General features: G+C 52.8%; 1 protein-coding gene across 1 annotated transcript in view; it reads left to right on the top strand.

Annotated features, from left to right (window-relative positions):
* Positions 1-456: 456 nt before the first annotated feature.
* LOC112123044 (olfactory receptor 14I1-like) overlaps positions 457-15,282 on the top strand; it is a 34,577-nt gene continuing 19,751 nt past the window's right edge. The window contains exon 1 of the mRNA XM_029911733.1: positions 457-709. Coding sequence (XP_029767593.1) covers positions 457-709 — 253 coding nt within the window. The remainder of the gene's footprint in view (positions 710-15,282) is intronic.

Raw genomic sequence — 15,282 nt, 5'->3', positions numbered from 1 at the left:
GGGGGGGGTGGGGTTACCGATCTATGGCTATCCCCCAGCGGGGCCCCTGTCACAGTCCCGTGGCCCACCGAGATGGGCAAGCAGGGGGCAGACCCTCGACGTGGCGTCCGATGGGCTGGCGCCACGTGGCCCGCCTCAGACCCTGGCTCAATGGGGGGCGGCGGAGGGAAAATAGCAGCCCCCGGTGGGTCGGGGCAGGGAAAAACAAAGGCTGCTCCTTGGGGGTCATCCTCTCGGATATGGAAGGAGATGGCCTCAGGGGCGGCAATAGTATCACAGGAAGTGGAGGGGACAGGGACGGGGTCGGTGTCAGGGGCAGGGTCGGAGTCAGGAATAGGGGCAGGGGAAGGGGCGATAGAGGGATCGGGGGCCCCAGCAGTCAGGCCACTGGGTGGGGGGGGTGGCACCCCGCAAATGGGCTCAGGGATTTGCGGGGAGGGAGGTGGGCCCTCCGCGATGCCGGGCTCGTGCTCCAAGGCAGATGGTAAGGCCACGGCATCCGTAGGTGGAGAATCAACGATGGAGCCCCCACCCAGGAAGGAGGTCGGCTGCCCCTCAGCCATGAGGGAGTCCCCTGGCAACTCGGGTCCCGGCTGCATGGCACTGGTCGTCGCCTCAAGAGGCTCGGTGGCCGCTAGCGGGGTGCCATCTGTGGCCGGGTTGGTGGAAGAGTCCAGGGGCTCCCCGGGGACGGGAGTGGAAGCAGTGGGTAAGGGGATGGAACATGGGGAAAGGGGGGCTGAGGCGAGGTCGCTCAGATCGAGGCCCGCTGGTAGAGGGTCGTCCTCCCCCTGGGTAACCGGGGTCAGACCCAGGGCCTCGATCTCCTCATAAATGGAGGAGAGATCACCTTCCACCACCCCAGGGCTCTCCCCGCCTGCACCCGAAGTGACGCTCGCCTCGGTGCATTCAGGGGCTTCAGATTGTAAGGGGGCGAGAGGGGCTCCATCAGGGGCTTCCATAGGAAGGGACTCCGAAGGAGGGGCAGTGCCATCCTCCGATGCTGCCACGTCTTCCCCAGCCGGCAACGGTGGACAAAACCCACCCGGGGGCAAAGCGGAATGCTCAGCATCGGTGCCCCCCTTCCTGGTCTTCCGGGGGGCTACCGCATCAGATGGAAGGAGCGGAGCTCGAGCCTTCCGCTTGCCCCGCTTCCCCTGTACTAAGGACCAGCCCTCCATGGCATCATCCGGGGGATGACTAACAGGAGTCGGGTCAGGGAGCAAGGGCGAAGGCTTAGGGACTCGGGGAGGCAATGGTGGGGTAGCATGTAGGAGGGAGGATTCTCCCTGGGGCATGTCCTCTTCTATGCCCGGCGGTATCCCTACCTCACCCTCCTCCACAGGCCCCGCCACATTGCAGGTGGCAGAGGCGGGGCTTTCCCGCTCGTCTATGCACACTGGGGGAAGATACCTCTTGGGCCCGAGCGGGAGTGTTGGTGGGCCGGAAAGGAGGAGGGGCGGCTTCGGGCGCCGGGCAGCTAGGGGCGCCGGCGATGACGGGGCCGGCGCCCTGCTGGGGCTCGGGGGTCCCGGATGTCCCTCCGTGCCGGGCCAAGGGGCAGTCCCTCCGGACGTGTCCCATCGCCCGGCAGAGGTAGCACCGGGCCTCCCCCGTTAAATAATGCACCCGGTAGCGGGCCCCCTGGTAGGGGACCAAGAAGGACCCCTCGAGTGCCTCACCGTCACGTGCCGCCGGCGGCAGTTGTAACTGTACCTGCCGGCGGAACGAGAGGACATAACGGAGGGCGGGGTCTTTGCAGCCCAATGGGAGAGGGCTGACCACAGAGATCGGCCTCCCCAGGGTAGAGAGGGCAGGTAACAAGGCGGCGTTTGGAAGGAAGGGAGGGACAGAAGTCAGGACCAGTCGGGCGCCCAGGTCTTCTAGCAGTTCCAGGGGGACGTACACACCCCCCACCGCCAGGCCCTTCTCCACTGCCTCCTGGGCGGCAGCCTCCGATGCTAGGAAGAAGACGACCTTTCCGTACATCTTGGAGGCTGCCACAATGGCCGTGGGCCCCACCACCCTCGCCAACGCCCGCACATAGGTCTCCACGTGGGGCGAGGCGGGTACCAGGAGGCAACGGACGTCGTGCTTCCTGGTCAAGGTGGGGAAGGGGCCCCGGCCGCTATAGATGGTAGCAGAGGTGGTGGATGGGGGAGATGACGTAGCGGCAGGCGGTGGGGCCTCCGCCACCTGGGCGTATGCCCTGGGGGTCGGGGGAGGAACACCCACAGAGCTGGTGGAGGGAACAGCAGGGAGGGACGCCGTGGCCGATTGAAGGGCCGCGGCAGTGGGGGCATCCCCTGCCATGGAGGGTCTGGCTTTTTTAGCGGGGCCTTTACCCTTCTTTGTGCCCTGGCCCTTCCTGCCGGTTGGAGGGACTCCCCCAGAGTCAGAGGGGGCGAGGGACGTGGCAGCAGCGGAGGTCACCTCGTTACCCACCGCTGCCGGTGCTCCAGCAGGGGTGGTAGGAGGTGGCTCGGCAGCGGCGGTTGAGGTAGAGGCTAGGGGGGACGATGGTGGGGTGGGTGGAGGAGGGGCAGCAGGGTATGCCCGAGGGGTCTCACTCTCCTCGTCCCCTGCCATAATGAGGACGAGGGGAGAGCAAACACTGGAGGGGGGGTAGGGAAGGGGGAAGCAGGTCGACCACTCCTCCCCGCTAGGCTGTAGGCAGGGGAGGAGGGCACCAAAAAAAAAAAGGGGGGGGGGGGGGGGGGGGGGAGGAAGGGCTAGGGGTCAGTCACCGACTCAGGGAAGGTTTCCGGCTCCTCTTGTTGCACCAAGGAAGGGAGGATCTAACAGCATTGGGGGGGTGCAGTGAGAGAGAATCAAACTAAAACGGGGAGGGGCACAAGTGCATAGGAGGGGACATGGGCGCACGAGGGGAGGGGCTAATCAGGGCAAGGGGACCACAGGGGGAAGGGAGCAACCGGGCGGGAAATGGGGCAGAGGAACCACGGGGCTAGCTTCGGAGTCTGGGGCGGGTCAAACAAGGCTGCAGAGGGAAAGGGCGGGGCAGGCAAACAAACTGGAGATAGCGAGGGGCTGGGGCAAGGGGGAGGGGCAAAAGGCAGCAAGGGGCAAATGGGTAGGCAGCAGGGGCAAAGCTGGGGGCTTGTTGCAGGGGGATGGGGGTTAGTCAAAAAGGGGGGGGGGGGACGTGCACCCACGTGCGCTTGCAACAAAAAGAAAGTCCTTGGAAGCTGGCTGCTGTATTAGGCCCAATGGTGGCAACAGGGTGTAGCTAGCCTAGGTGAGCAGCTGAAATCCCAGAGGCAGGAGCTCGAGGTAGATGGTAAGTAGCCAGTGGGGGTGGTGGAGGGGGCAACGATGATGGTGGTGGTGGGGATTGGGGGGGGGACACAGATGGACCAGGGGGCAGGCTCCACACCACACCCCCTGTGTCTCCACAAACACAGTCTAGATCCCCACCACAAGAGCACAGTTCAAAAGTTACTCAGTCCGGGAGGGCCCCCTCCACGGTGGTCTGTAGAATTCCTACGCGCTCCCCCACTGGCAGATGGTCCTCTTCTTCTCCTCCTCCTCGGGGCTCCAGCAGCTCCCCAGCAGCAAACACAGCAGCTCCAGGCGGCAGTCTGGTGGCCAGCAGGAAGGACCCTTCTCAGGTGGTGGTCAATGGTGGTGGCATCCCCAGCAGCAGGAGCAATGGCTGGGGTCTCTCCCTCCCCTCCTCTGGGGAGTGGGCCAGCAGGCCCCCCCCAAGGGGCTGTAGCTGGAGCAGCAGCAACCAAGGGTGCGGGTGGGTCTAGCAGCCAGCCAGCAAGCAGGTAGCAGAGAAAGAGGAGGAGCAGCCCCCTCCCTCCCTCCCTCCCTCCCTCCCGGCCAGAGGGCTACAGGAGAGTGATCAATTATTCCCAAGTCAGACAGGGTTTCTGTTCCCTGAGTGACTAGAGCAGGGGCTGCACTAGACTAATCAGGAACCTGCTAGAACCAGTTAAGGCAGGCAGGCTAATTAGGACACCTGGAGCCAATTAAGAAGAAGCTTCTAGAATCAATTAAGGCAAGCTAATCAGGGCACCTGGGTTTTAAAAACGAGCTCACTTCAGTTTGTGGTGAGAGTGTGAGGAGCTGGGAGCAAGAAGCGCAAGGAGCTGAGAGTGAGAGGGTGTGCTGCTGGAGGACTGAGGAGCACAAGCGTTATCAGACACCAGGAGGAAGGTCCTGTGGTGAGAATAAGGAAGGTATTTGGAGGAGGCCATGGGGAAGTAGCCCAGGGAGTTGTAGCTGTCATGCAGCTGTTACAGGAGGCACTATAGACAGCTGCAGTCCACAGGGCCCTGGGCTGGAACCCGGAGTAGAGGACTGGCCCGGGTTCCCCCCAAACCTCCCAATTGACCTGGACTGTGGGTTCTCCCAGAGGGGAAGGTCTCTGGGCTGTTCCCCAACCCACATGGTGAATCTCTGAGGCAAGAAAATCCGCCAATAAGCGCAGGACCCACCAAGGTAGAGGAGGAACTTTGTCACAGTATTTATAGAGACAGATAAGAGAGCACATATCCCAAGTGTTGGCCTCTGCACAGCATTGTAAGAAAAACTTGCAAAATTTTGACTATGTTCTGCTCTGCAGCAGTTCATCCTCCATAACATTCTCCTGCCTTTACCCGAAAAGGCATACCATTCATCATCTGTAAATTCACATCCTTCACCAATCAAAGAACTCTCTGCCCTCTGCAACTACTAGACCTCTATGCCCTACACCAATATAGCCTTCTCTACTGTTGCCTGAGCTATTGATTATGTATTGATCTCCCTGATTATTCCCAATTAACACTCTGAAATATGGTAAGTTCTTATCCCTAGATCAGGACCAGTATTATCAAAATTACTGTTTAGCTGCGAGCCCCATTGTGCCCATCTGTGACAACAACTCACACTCCAGGAAGACTATTTGTGATTGGAAATTTTTTATTATTACTATGTTTATTATGATATAGCTGTAAGACTTGAGCGGGACTCCTCTCATGTTTAAAGTTAGGCACTGGCTCCTTTGTTATTTCCAGATCAGTGCCTTAGGTAGGAATAGAAATGGGATCAGTTTTAAATTCATAATCATTGAGTGTTTGGACAAGATACTATGACAATTTTGGTCAACTGAATACATTTTTCAGAAAACTCACTAAATAATCCATTGTATCCAATAAGGCAAGAGGAACTGAGCATGTTAAAATATATCCAGTCAAAACAACTCAAAGCTCATAGACAATGCATGTCATGTAGATCTTGAAAATGAGCTATGGTCTAAGAAATATTCACAGAAATCCTTTTATGTGTAATCCTGAATAATGAATATTGTCAAGGAAATCATGACCTGGACAGCAAGATTCCTGGACAGAAAAAGAGGCACAATAATTGACATTGATCATTCATGATGTATCTGTCTATTCTGCATTTATATAATGCACATGTACCTTACACAAATATGGTTTATTATTATTTTATTATAGTAACAGCTAACTACTGTGCTCTAGACATTGTGATTATTTTAAAGAAAGTCAAAGCATAATGAGGGTATTTGAGCCACTAAAATGCTGGCTTTTTACGGCGGGTTTAACAAAACTTCTGTCTCACCAGACACTGTGGAGTCCATATGGGGTCAGGATTAACTGGTGACTCATGGGGATTAATTTTATACAGTAGCTGTGACGTTCCCCTCTGGTGTTATCTGGACCTTTGATCTGCTAGGTTACTCCAATCCTTGACTCTGTGAGCCAGCTTTACCCTGCTCTGCTGTGAGAACCCCCACTCCTGGGCTGTTCACGCACAGCCTGTGGTATGTAAGCTGCTCCTTGGATTGTGCAACCGAATGATTCTAGCTAATATCTCCGGTCCCAGACACAACCCTAGGAACCTATATCTTGCAGTGTCCAGTTATGCCCGCTGGACACTGCAAGCTTATATGAGTTCATCAATTTAACAAAGAAATTGATATGTATCAGGCTTGTTATCCCAAGGGGAGCCTCTGACACACTTCACACCAAACACACTGCTTTAGGTAGAATAAACAAAGAGATCTATTAACTATAAAGATAAATTTTAAGTGATTATAAGTCAAACCATAACAAGTCAGATTTGGTCAAATGAAATAAAAGCAAAATGCATTCTAAGCTGATCTTAACACTTTCAATGCCCTTACAAACTTAGATGCTTCTCACCACAAGCTGGCTGGTTGCGCTTCAGCCAGGCTCTCCCCTTTGATCAGCGCTTCAGTCACTTGGTGTGGTATCTGTAGATGTAGGTGAAAGAGAGACGAAGAGCATGGCAAAGTCTCTCCCTTTTATCATGTTCTTTCTTCCCTCTTGGCTTTGCCCCCCCCCCGACCCTGCGAAAGTCAGGTGAGCATTACCTCATTGCAGTCCCATACTGCCAAAGGAAGGGGGGTGACTCACTCAAACACATCTTTTTGTTGCTCCCTAGGCCAGCATCCTTGGTTCCTGTGAGGTTGGGCTGGGTTTGTCGGTGTGAACTGCCTCTCTGCTCTTGGAGAGTTTTGGCCTTGGCTTATTTTTAGCCATGAGGATACATTTTCAGCCTCATAACTATATACATGAAATTATAACCTAGACCATTACTGTAACAATTACTATAACATTGTGACGAACTGGGACTGTTCTTACTGTGGTCTGTGAATGCTGACAGGGGAGTGTGGCTGGAATGGTCTGCATTGGGGGATGGGTGAATGACTGAAGGAGAATACCTGAGCATGTAACATGAGAACCCAGGAAGGGGGGGAGGCGAGGTGACACCTTTGCCCGGGAAACTGAACAAAGAGAGTTGGAAGCTGGCTAGTGACCTGGGCTGAAGGGCAGACAGGGCTCTGATCCCCTAAGGGGGCTAGGGTGCCCGGGGACCCCAAGATGAACCCAACTGGGGGGGTCCTGTTGTCTGCGCCTGTAAGACCTGTCTTGGACTGCATTCCTGTCGTCTAAATAAACCTTCTGCTTTACTGGCTGGCTGAGAGTCATGGTGAATCGCAGGACGCCGGGGGTGCAGGGCCCTGAGTCCCCCCATACTCCGTGACAACTGGTGGCAGCGGTGGGATCTACTGCACTCCGTGGATGGCGCTTCCTGCAGTAAGTGACTGGGGAGAAGTAAAACGAAGGGGGATTGACGGGGACCAGGCGTGCTGAGGAGTCAGAGAGAGACGGTTATCATCCCTGGGAGTGTGTGACCAGTGAGAAGGACTTTTGCAGTAACAGGGTCCCCCGGGGGATCGCAGCTAGTGGTCCCAGGGGCGGAGGAGTCTGCAGCTCGACCCTGGCAGAGAGGTGGTGACCTCGAGAAGGGCTGGCACACTAGGGGTCTCCCTGGAAACTGTGGGGAGCGGTGAGCACCCAGGCCTGTGAGTGGCCAGCAGGAAGATGTATGCCAAGCGGCTTAAGAGCAACCTGGTGGAGCTGTGCAAGCAGAGGGGGGTGCGCATTGGGAAGCTCACCAAAGAACAGCTCATTGCGTGGCTGGAGAAGCGAGATCGCGCGAATGAACTGATCCCTGTCTCTGAGGGAAGCAGCCTGGCAGATGCAGCGCAGGCCCCAGAGTCTGTCCCAGCTGGGAGTGGTCAGCCGGCTGCTGAGGGCTTCCCGAGACCCCTCCTTCCTATGCCTAGGGGAAGGGTGGGGAGGAGCCCAGCAAATACCGAGGGCGCAGTGACTCCCCCGGCCAGCAGGGGATCCTCCCGGCCACGTGCGGCATCCGTGGAGCGGAATGGGCTGGAATGGGAGATAGAGCTAAAACTGAGAGAGCTGAAGGATCGTGAACAACAGAGGCAGCATGAAGAGAGACAGAGGCGTCATGAACGGGAGGAGAATGAGAGACAGAGGCGTCATGAACGGGAGGAGAATGAGAGACAGCGTCAGCAGGAACGGGAGCTGGCGAGGCTGAAGGGCCGCGAGACCCCGGCTGCGGTGAGTGAGGGGGGACCCAGGACTGCACGGAGCTTTGATAAGTGCATCCTGGCCCCACGTAAGGAGGGGGAGGACATGGATGACTTCCTGGATGCATTTGAGACGGCCTGCGAGCTGCACCAGGTTGATCCTGCGGACAGACTCCGGGTTCTCACCCCCTTACTGGACCCCAAATCCGTGGCATTGTACCGCCAACTGGACGAGGCGGAGAAAGGGGACTACGAACTATTCAAAAAGGCCCTGCTCCGTGAGTTTGGGCTGACTTCTGAGATGTACCGGGAAAGGTTCCGGAGTCAGGATAAAACCCCTGAGATCTCATATCTGCAACTAGCCGTCCGCATGGAGGGATACGCCAGCAAGTGGGCTGATGGGGCCCAGACAAAGGAGGACCTGGTTAAACTGCTGGTATTGGAGCAACTGTATGAGCGGTGCCCATCCGACCTGAGGCTGTGGTTGGTGGACAAAAAACCAGAGAACCCGCGACATGCAGGCCGGCTGGCCGATGAGTTTGTGAAGAGCCGGTCAGGGGCTGGCAGGGAGGAGTCCCAAAGGAGCAGGCCCGCTGCGATGCAGAGAGAGAGTCACCTGGGTACCTCCCAAAAGGGGAATGTGGGGAATCCCCTCCCATGGGGAATGCCCAGGGTCAGGGACAACCGACCGGCTCGAGGGGACACATGGGACATGGTCTGCTATCACTGTGACCAGAGAGGTCACATACGGGCCCAGTGCCCCAGACTCAGGGACAGACTGAGCAGACCAGACCCACAGAGGGTTGACTGGGTAGAGACCCAGCCGGGCGAGAGGCGGCACTCCCAGGGAAGGGGGGCTGGCAGAATACCACCTGCTAAGGAGGAAGGAGAGCTCCAGGCCAGCTCCTCTGGGGGGCTGAATGCTCCAGACTCAGGGTTTTTGGTTTATACGGTGGGAGCGGGGCGGTCCCTCCGGAGAGAGTACCTTGTTCCCCTGCAGGTGGATGGGAGGAAGGTCGATGGATACTGGGATACGGGCGCAGAGGTGACACTGGTCCGGCCCGAGATGGTGGCCTCAGATCGGATGGTGCCCAACACCTTCCTGACTCTGACGGGGGTGGGTGGGACCCCATTCAAGGTACCTGTGGCGAGGGTACGCCTGAAGTGGGGGCCCAAGGAGGGCCCCAAGGACGTGGGGGTACACCCGTATTTGCCCACTGAGGTGTTGATGGGGGGGGACCTGGAGGACTGGCCAAGCAACCCCCAGAATGCACTGGTTGTGACCCACAGTCAGAGCCGGCGAGGAGCACTGCGCCCTGACCTTGGGGAAGGTGCCTTGCCCGAGGCGCAGGACCCTAACCTGGTGGGGAGGGAACGCCCAGGGACACGGCTCAGGGAGGCTGCGGCTTCAGACCCAGCCGGCGAGAGAGAGCAGGTGGCCATCCCTGTCCCAGCTGCTGAGTTCCAGGCCGAGGTGCAAAAAGATCCCTCCTTGCGGAAGATAAGGGACCTGGCCGACCTCGGTGCGGTACAGACCATGGGGAGAGCTGGCCGAAAAAGGTTCCTGTGGGAGAAGGGGTTCCTGTGCCGAGAATGGGCTCCCCCAGGGAAGATGGAGTCAGGGGGGATCAGGAGGCAGCTGGTGGTACCCCAGAAGTATCGCCGCCAGCTGCTGTACCGGGCCCATGACATTCCCCTCTCAGGGCACCAGGGAACCTGGCGTACCCAGCAGAGGCTGCTACGGAGCTTTTACTGGCCTGGGGTCTTTGTTACTGTCCGGCAGTACTGCCGATCCTGTGACCCCTGTCAGAGGGGGAGGAAGGCCCGGGACAAGGGGAAAACGGCTTTAGGACCCTTACCCAGCATAGAGGAGCCTTTCCGGAGGGTGGCCAAGGTTAAAAGGGGGGCTCTGAACCAAGAGAGCCCGAAGCACAGACCTCCAGACTGGAGCGCTGGGAGAAGACCCCAGCCCAGTTGGAACCCCAGGGGTATTGGGGTGGGAAAAGGGCACAGGCCGCATAACCCTTCCCACATGCGAACTGCGAATGCCCTCGAGCACCCCGACCTAAGGGGGGGGCGTGAAACTGGAAGGGCCTGGTGTAATTCTCACCAAGGAATGGGAGGGATGCGGGGGCATCCATGGGAACGGGGGTAGGTTTGAACTTCCCCGGGTCACTGGCTAAAGTGACCCCGCTCAGTTCGGTCTCGGAGGGGGGAGATGTGACGAACTGGGACTGTTCTTACTGTGGTCTGTGAATGCTGACAGGGGAGTGTGGCTGGAATGGTCTGCATTGGGGGATGGGTGAATGACTGAAGGAGAATACCTGAGCATGTAACATGAGAACCCAGGAAGGGGGGGAGGCGAGGTGACACCTTTGCCTGGAAAACTGAACAAAGAGAGTTGGAAGCTGGCTAGTGACCTGGGCTGAAGGGCAGACAGGGCTCTGATCCCCTAAGGGGGCTAGGGTGCCCGGGGACCCCAAGATGAACCCAACTGGGGGGGGTCCTGTTGTCTGCGCCTGCAAGACCTGTCTTGGACTGCATTCCTGTCGTCTAAATAAACCTTCTGCTTTACTGGCTGGCTGAGAGTCATGGTGAATCGCAGGACGCCGGGGGTGCAGGGCCCTGAGTCCCCCCATACTCCGTGACAAACATCATGATAACAACAATGCTCAGTGCATCATGAGCCTTCTGAAGACACCCAACATGACAAACTTTGCATTGGATACCACACAATCATTTTACAAGGATGACATTGGGGTGCTGGCTGTTCCCCCGAGGTACAGAGTGTCACAGTAGCTTTCTCCTTTGTCTGCTTAAACATCTCGTGTTCTGTGAAGACTATTTAAGAATAAATAAATAAATACAGAACTTTGGGGCAGCTCTCTGGCCTGTGTCCTCAGACTAGGTGATCCCAGTGGTCCCTTCTGGCCTTGGAATCTGTGAATCTATGAAAAAAATATAACAAAACAAATTCATAATAATAATAACTAACATTCCCATGATGTAATACTGAGGGGTAACAATAATGAAAATATGTATGATAAGTGCCCCAGAGACCTGTGGCCCACTGCACTGGGTAACACACAAAGAGCTTGTAGTCTAAATAGACAAGATGGGTCAGGGTGGGAAAGGAAACATAGACCCTGAGTTGAAGGTTGTTGCGTAGGGTCAGCCAGTAGGTAAAGCTGGGAGTAAAACCCAGGAATCCTAACACAGAAGTTTAGAAACTCCCATCTCTATATGATTTTGGTCTGAGCCCTCTCTGACTTTTGAGTATGAGTATCTTATAAAAGGTTTACATGGTATTTATTTTCATCACATAGTATGTGTGGGAGTGTATACAGAGATGGACACACTGAGTGCCAAAGATTATGAGCGTAGACATACAGAATCATTTACTTCATTGAGAGAGATTTCTTGTAAAATTTGTATTGACCTGGCGGCCCCATTCTCCTAACTGCTGCACAAACACCTAGTGAGAGACAGCCTGTGTCACGCAGAATTTGTAATCTAAACACAAAACATAAGGGACAGGAAACTGAGGCACAGAGTGATGCGATTTGGCCAGGTCACAGAGCAGGTCAGTGTCAGGTCTAGGAATAGATGCGAGGTCACCTGAGTACCGGGCCTGTGCCCCTACCAATTGGATCAGACTCATTGTTCTATACCCTAATGCCTCTCTGTAATTGTGATCACGTGAGTTTCCGGGAACTTTCAGGAAAACACACTACAGTAACTTTGCCTCTGCTCCTGTGCTGTGCAGGGCTCCAGGGAGTGGGTGCCTGAAAGCCCTTAGGGGAATAGATATGGATAAATAGCCTTCCAACAATTAGCCACACACAGCTCATCTGCAGAGAGCAACAGGTCTCAGTATATTTCCAGCAGGCCAGGCCCAGTGTGAGCAGAGAATGGTCTCTCTTAATACAGTGATAGGGGCATTTAGATTGATAGATAAATAGCCGAAAGGAGGCTGGGGTTGGAGGAGAGAAGAGCTGGGAGGATTTCACACACACCGGTGCAGTAAGTTTGCTGTTACAATGAAATACATGTGGGGTTTACAGAGGCGCCCTTTAAGGGAAAAAAAACGTAAATGGACCCTATGTATTTTTTTCAGACTTTGAGTTTGGCCATGGAAGACTGAAGCAGCCCAGATCAGGGGTTACTTCAGGAAAGTGATGATAGAATGTTTGTGCCTCAATTTCCTCCCATGGAAAGTGGGGGAATTAATCAAAATGACACAGATATTTTTAAAAAATGGATCAAGAAGCCTGAATGAAAATTGTCTGTAAGCATTACACACTGGTGTCTTGGGTTTCATAGTTCATGGGAAATATTATGGGGTCCATTTAGCAGTGACTGAGCCGAGAGGCAGGGAAAGAGGGAACAATTCCAATACATGACAATCAGGGCAGAGATAAAAAAATAGATCTCTCTCTCTCTCTCACTGACTGTCTCTCAGGGACAAATGAAAAACAAATGCAGAATCCATCTACCCATCTATCCATCTATTTATTTGTTGTTACTTCTTTCTCTCTATTTATCTTTATTCTTATTTCTTCTATTAATGTGTTGTTACTTTTACCTGACTTGCTAGCTATGCGCTGTTACTTCAATTCCTTTCTATTAGTCTGATGTATATTATGTTCATTTTGTTGGCATAAATTGTCCCAGAGAGTCAAAGGCGTTGAATTCTCCCTGTCACTGTACAATACTAAACAGTCAAACATGGTTCTGGATTTTGGGTACAGACTCTGCAGCCTGTTTAGTCCCATGGCACATGACCGGGAAAATCCACGCCAAAGATTAGAAATGTATTGACTAGGATACACAAGGAAAGGAATCAAAGTAAGACATAAAGCATATTGAAATTGAAACAGAGTGGTTCTGTAAAACAACCATAATTAAAACTCACCCAAGTTCCTTTTTCAGAGAGAGGGTATTAATTAGAGCTTGTCTACATGGTGCAGTAGTCAACAGGAGAGGGGTGTATACTCTACTGTGCACTAGCTTGTCATACTCCCAATGGACCCTAGGGCACACTGATGTAGTTCTGTTTCAAACAATTCTATTTTAATATGCACTAGGGATCTTTTAATGCAGGCCAGCAGAGTCCACATGGGCCAGTTATTGCACACCCCTCTGCTGCAGCCTAAGGCACCATATACACAAGTCCTCAGAGTCTCTTATTCTGTCAGGCAATTAATTGCTGAATGTCAAGCAAACCCCTGTGAATGGTGGTTACTTTTCCTGCTTTTGAAAAGACTGACAGACACAAAGTGGGGAAACAGAAAATCAGCTGTACTGGGTCAGACCAATAGTCCATCTAACCCAGTACCCTGTTGTCATAGGTTTTACCCCCACTCTGAACATTAGGGTACAGATGTGGGGACCTGCATGAGAACCTCTAAGCTTAACTACCAGCTTAGATCTGGTTTTGCTGCCACCACCCAAATTATTTGAGTCATTTGGAAAACTCTGTTTACCTCCCACCCAGAATATCTTCCTCCCAAGTGCTATAACCCTTTCCTGGGTAGCCTTGAGAGACTCCTCCACCAATTCCCTCGTGAACACCGATCCGAACCCTTGGATCTTAAAACAAGGAGGAATTAATCATTCCCCCCCTTTCCTCCACCAATCCCTAGTGAGTCCAGATCCAATCCCCTTGGATCTGAAAACAAGGAAAAATCAATCAGGTTCTTAAAAAGAAGGCTTTTAATTAAAGAAAAGAAAGGTAAAAGAAAAACCTCTGGGAGATAGCATACAAGCTGATCTCACAGACAACAGATTCAAACACACAGAGGATGTTCCCCTGGGCAAAACCTTAGTTACACAAAAGAAATCCCAATTTGAGTATCCCTTTTATGCACAAGACAAGTTACAAAAGAAAAGAAACATAAGCTAATTCCTTCACTAATACTCACTATCCTGATAAGAGGCTGATTCCTTGATCTTTTCCACTCCAGCCAAAACTGAAACTAAACTGAGACAAAGGGAACTTCTCTCCTTCCTTTTGAATCATCTTGTCCCCCCATTGGTTCCTCTGGTCAGGTGTCAGCTAGGTTAGGTGAACTTCTTGACCCTTTACAGGTAAAAGAGGCATTAACCCTTAACTGTCTGTTTATGACACTCCCCCCAAATCTCAGACAGTGTTGGACCTCACTGGCTGTGATTTCTTCCTAGAACTTTAGAATAAACAGATTAATAAAACACATGCACCTTTACATATACTACTAATTATGTAAAAACTACAAGATTTTTCACATTTCAAGGACAATTTCAACCAGTTAATTCTGGGAAACTTTCATGGGAGAGTGCATCAGCCACTTTGTTAGAAGCCCCTGAAATGTGTTGAATTTCAAAATCAAAATCTTGGAGAGCTAAACTCCACCGAAGAAGGTTTTTTGTTTTTTCCCTTGGCGGTATGAAGCCACTGTATCGCAGCATGGTCACTTTGTAGCTGGAAACGCCGTCCACAAACGTATGGGCATAGCTTTTCCAGGGCGTACACAATGACATAGCATTCTCTTTCGCTGATTGACCAGTGGCTTTCCCTCTCAAACAGTTTCTTGCTGAGAAACACAACAGGATGGAATTCTTGATCTTTTCCACTCTGGCCAAAACTGAAACTAAACTGAGACAAAGGGAACTTCCCTCCTTCCCTTTGAAACATCTTGTTCCCCCATTGGTTCCTCTGGTCAGGTGTCAGCTAGGCTAGGTGAACTTCTTAACCCTTTACACGTAAAAGAGGCATTAACCCTTAAAAATCTGTTTATGACACCTGTCTTCTGACAGAGGCCGGTGGCAGATGCTTCAGAGGGAATGAACAGAACAGGGCAATTTTCAAGTGTAACTAGGTTCCACATTTTTTAGTAGTTCCCCTTTTTGAAGTTAAATGTTACTATGGTGGGCTTCTTTGGTAGTTCCCACCCACCAACCTATGGATATTGAATTTAATTACATTATGGTCACTATCACCGAGCAGTTCAGCTATATTCATCTCTTGGACCAGATCCTGTGTGCCACTTAAATCAAGAATTGCCTCTCCCCTTGTGGGTTCCAGGACTAGCTGCTCCAAAAAGCAGTCATTAGTGGTGTTTAGAAACTTTATCTCTGCATCCCGTCCTGAGGTGACATGTACCCAGTCAATTAGAGGATAATTCGAAATCCCCCTTCATTACTGAGTTTTCTCCTGTTATAGCCTCTCTAAGTTCCCTGAGCATTTCACAGTCACTATCACCATCCTGGTCAGGTGCTCTGTAGTATATTCCTACTGAAATATCCTTATTATTCAAACATGGATATGCTATCTATGCAAATTTTATTGTACAGTTTGATTCATTTAACATTTTTACTCTATTTAAGTCTATACTTTCTTTCACATGTAG

Source organism: Terrapene carolina, unplaced genomic scaffold (assembly GCF_002925995.2).
Source record: "Terrapene carolina triunguis isolate 2854851 unplaced genomic scaffold, T_m_triunguis-2.0 Scaffold119, whole genome shotgun sequence".
NCBI classification, from domain to species: Eukaryota; Metazoa; Chordata; order Testudines; family Emydidae; genus Terrapene; species Terrapene triunguis.
This window is presented reverse-complemented; position numbering and strand designations above follow the sequence as displayed.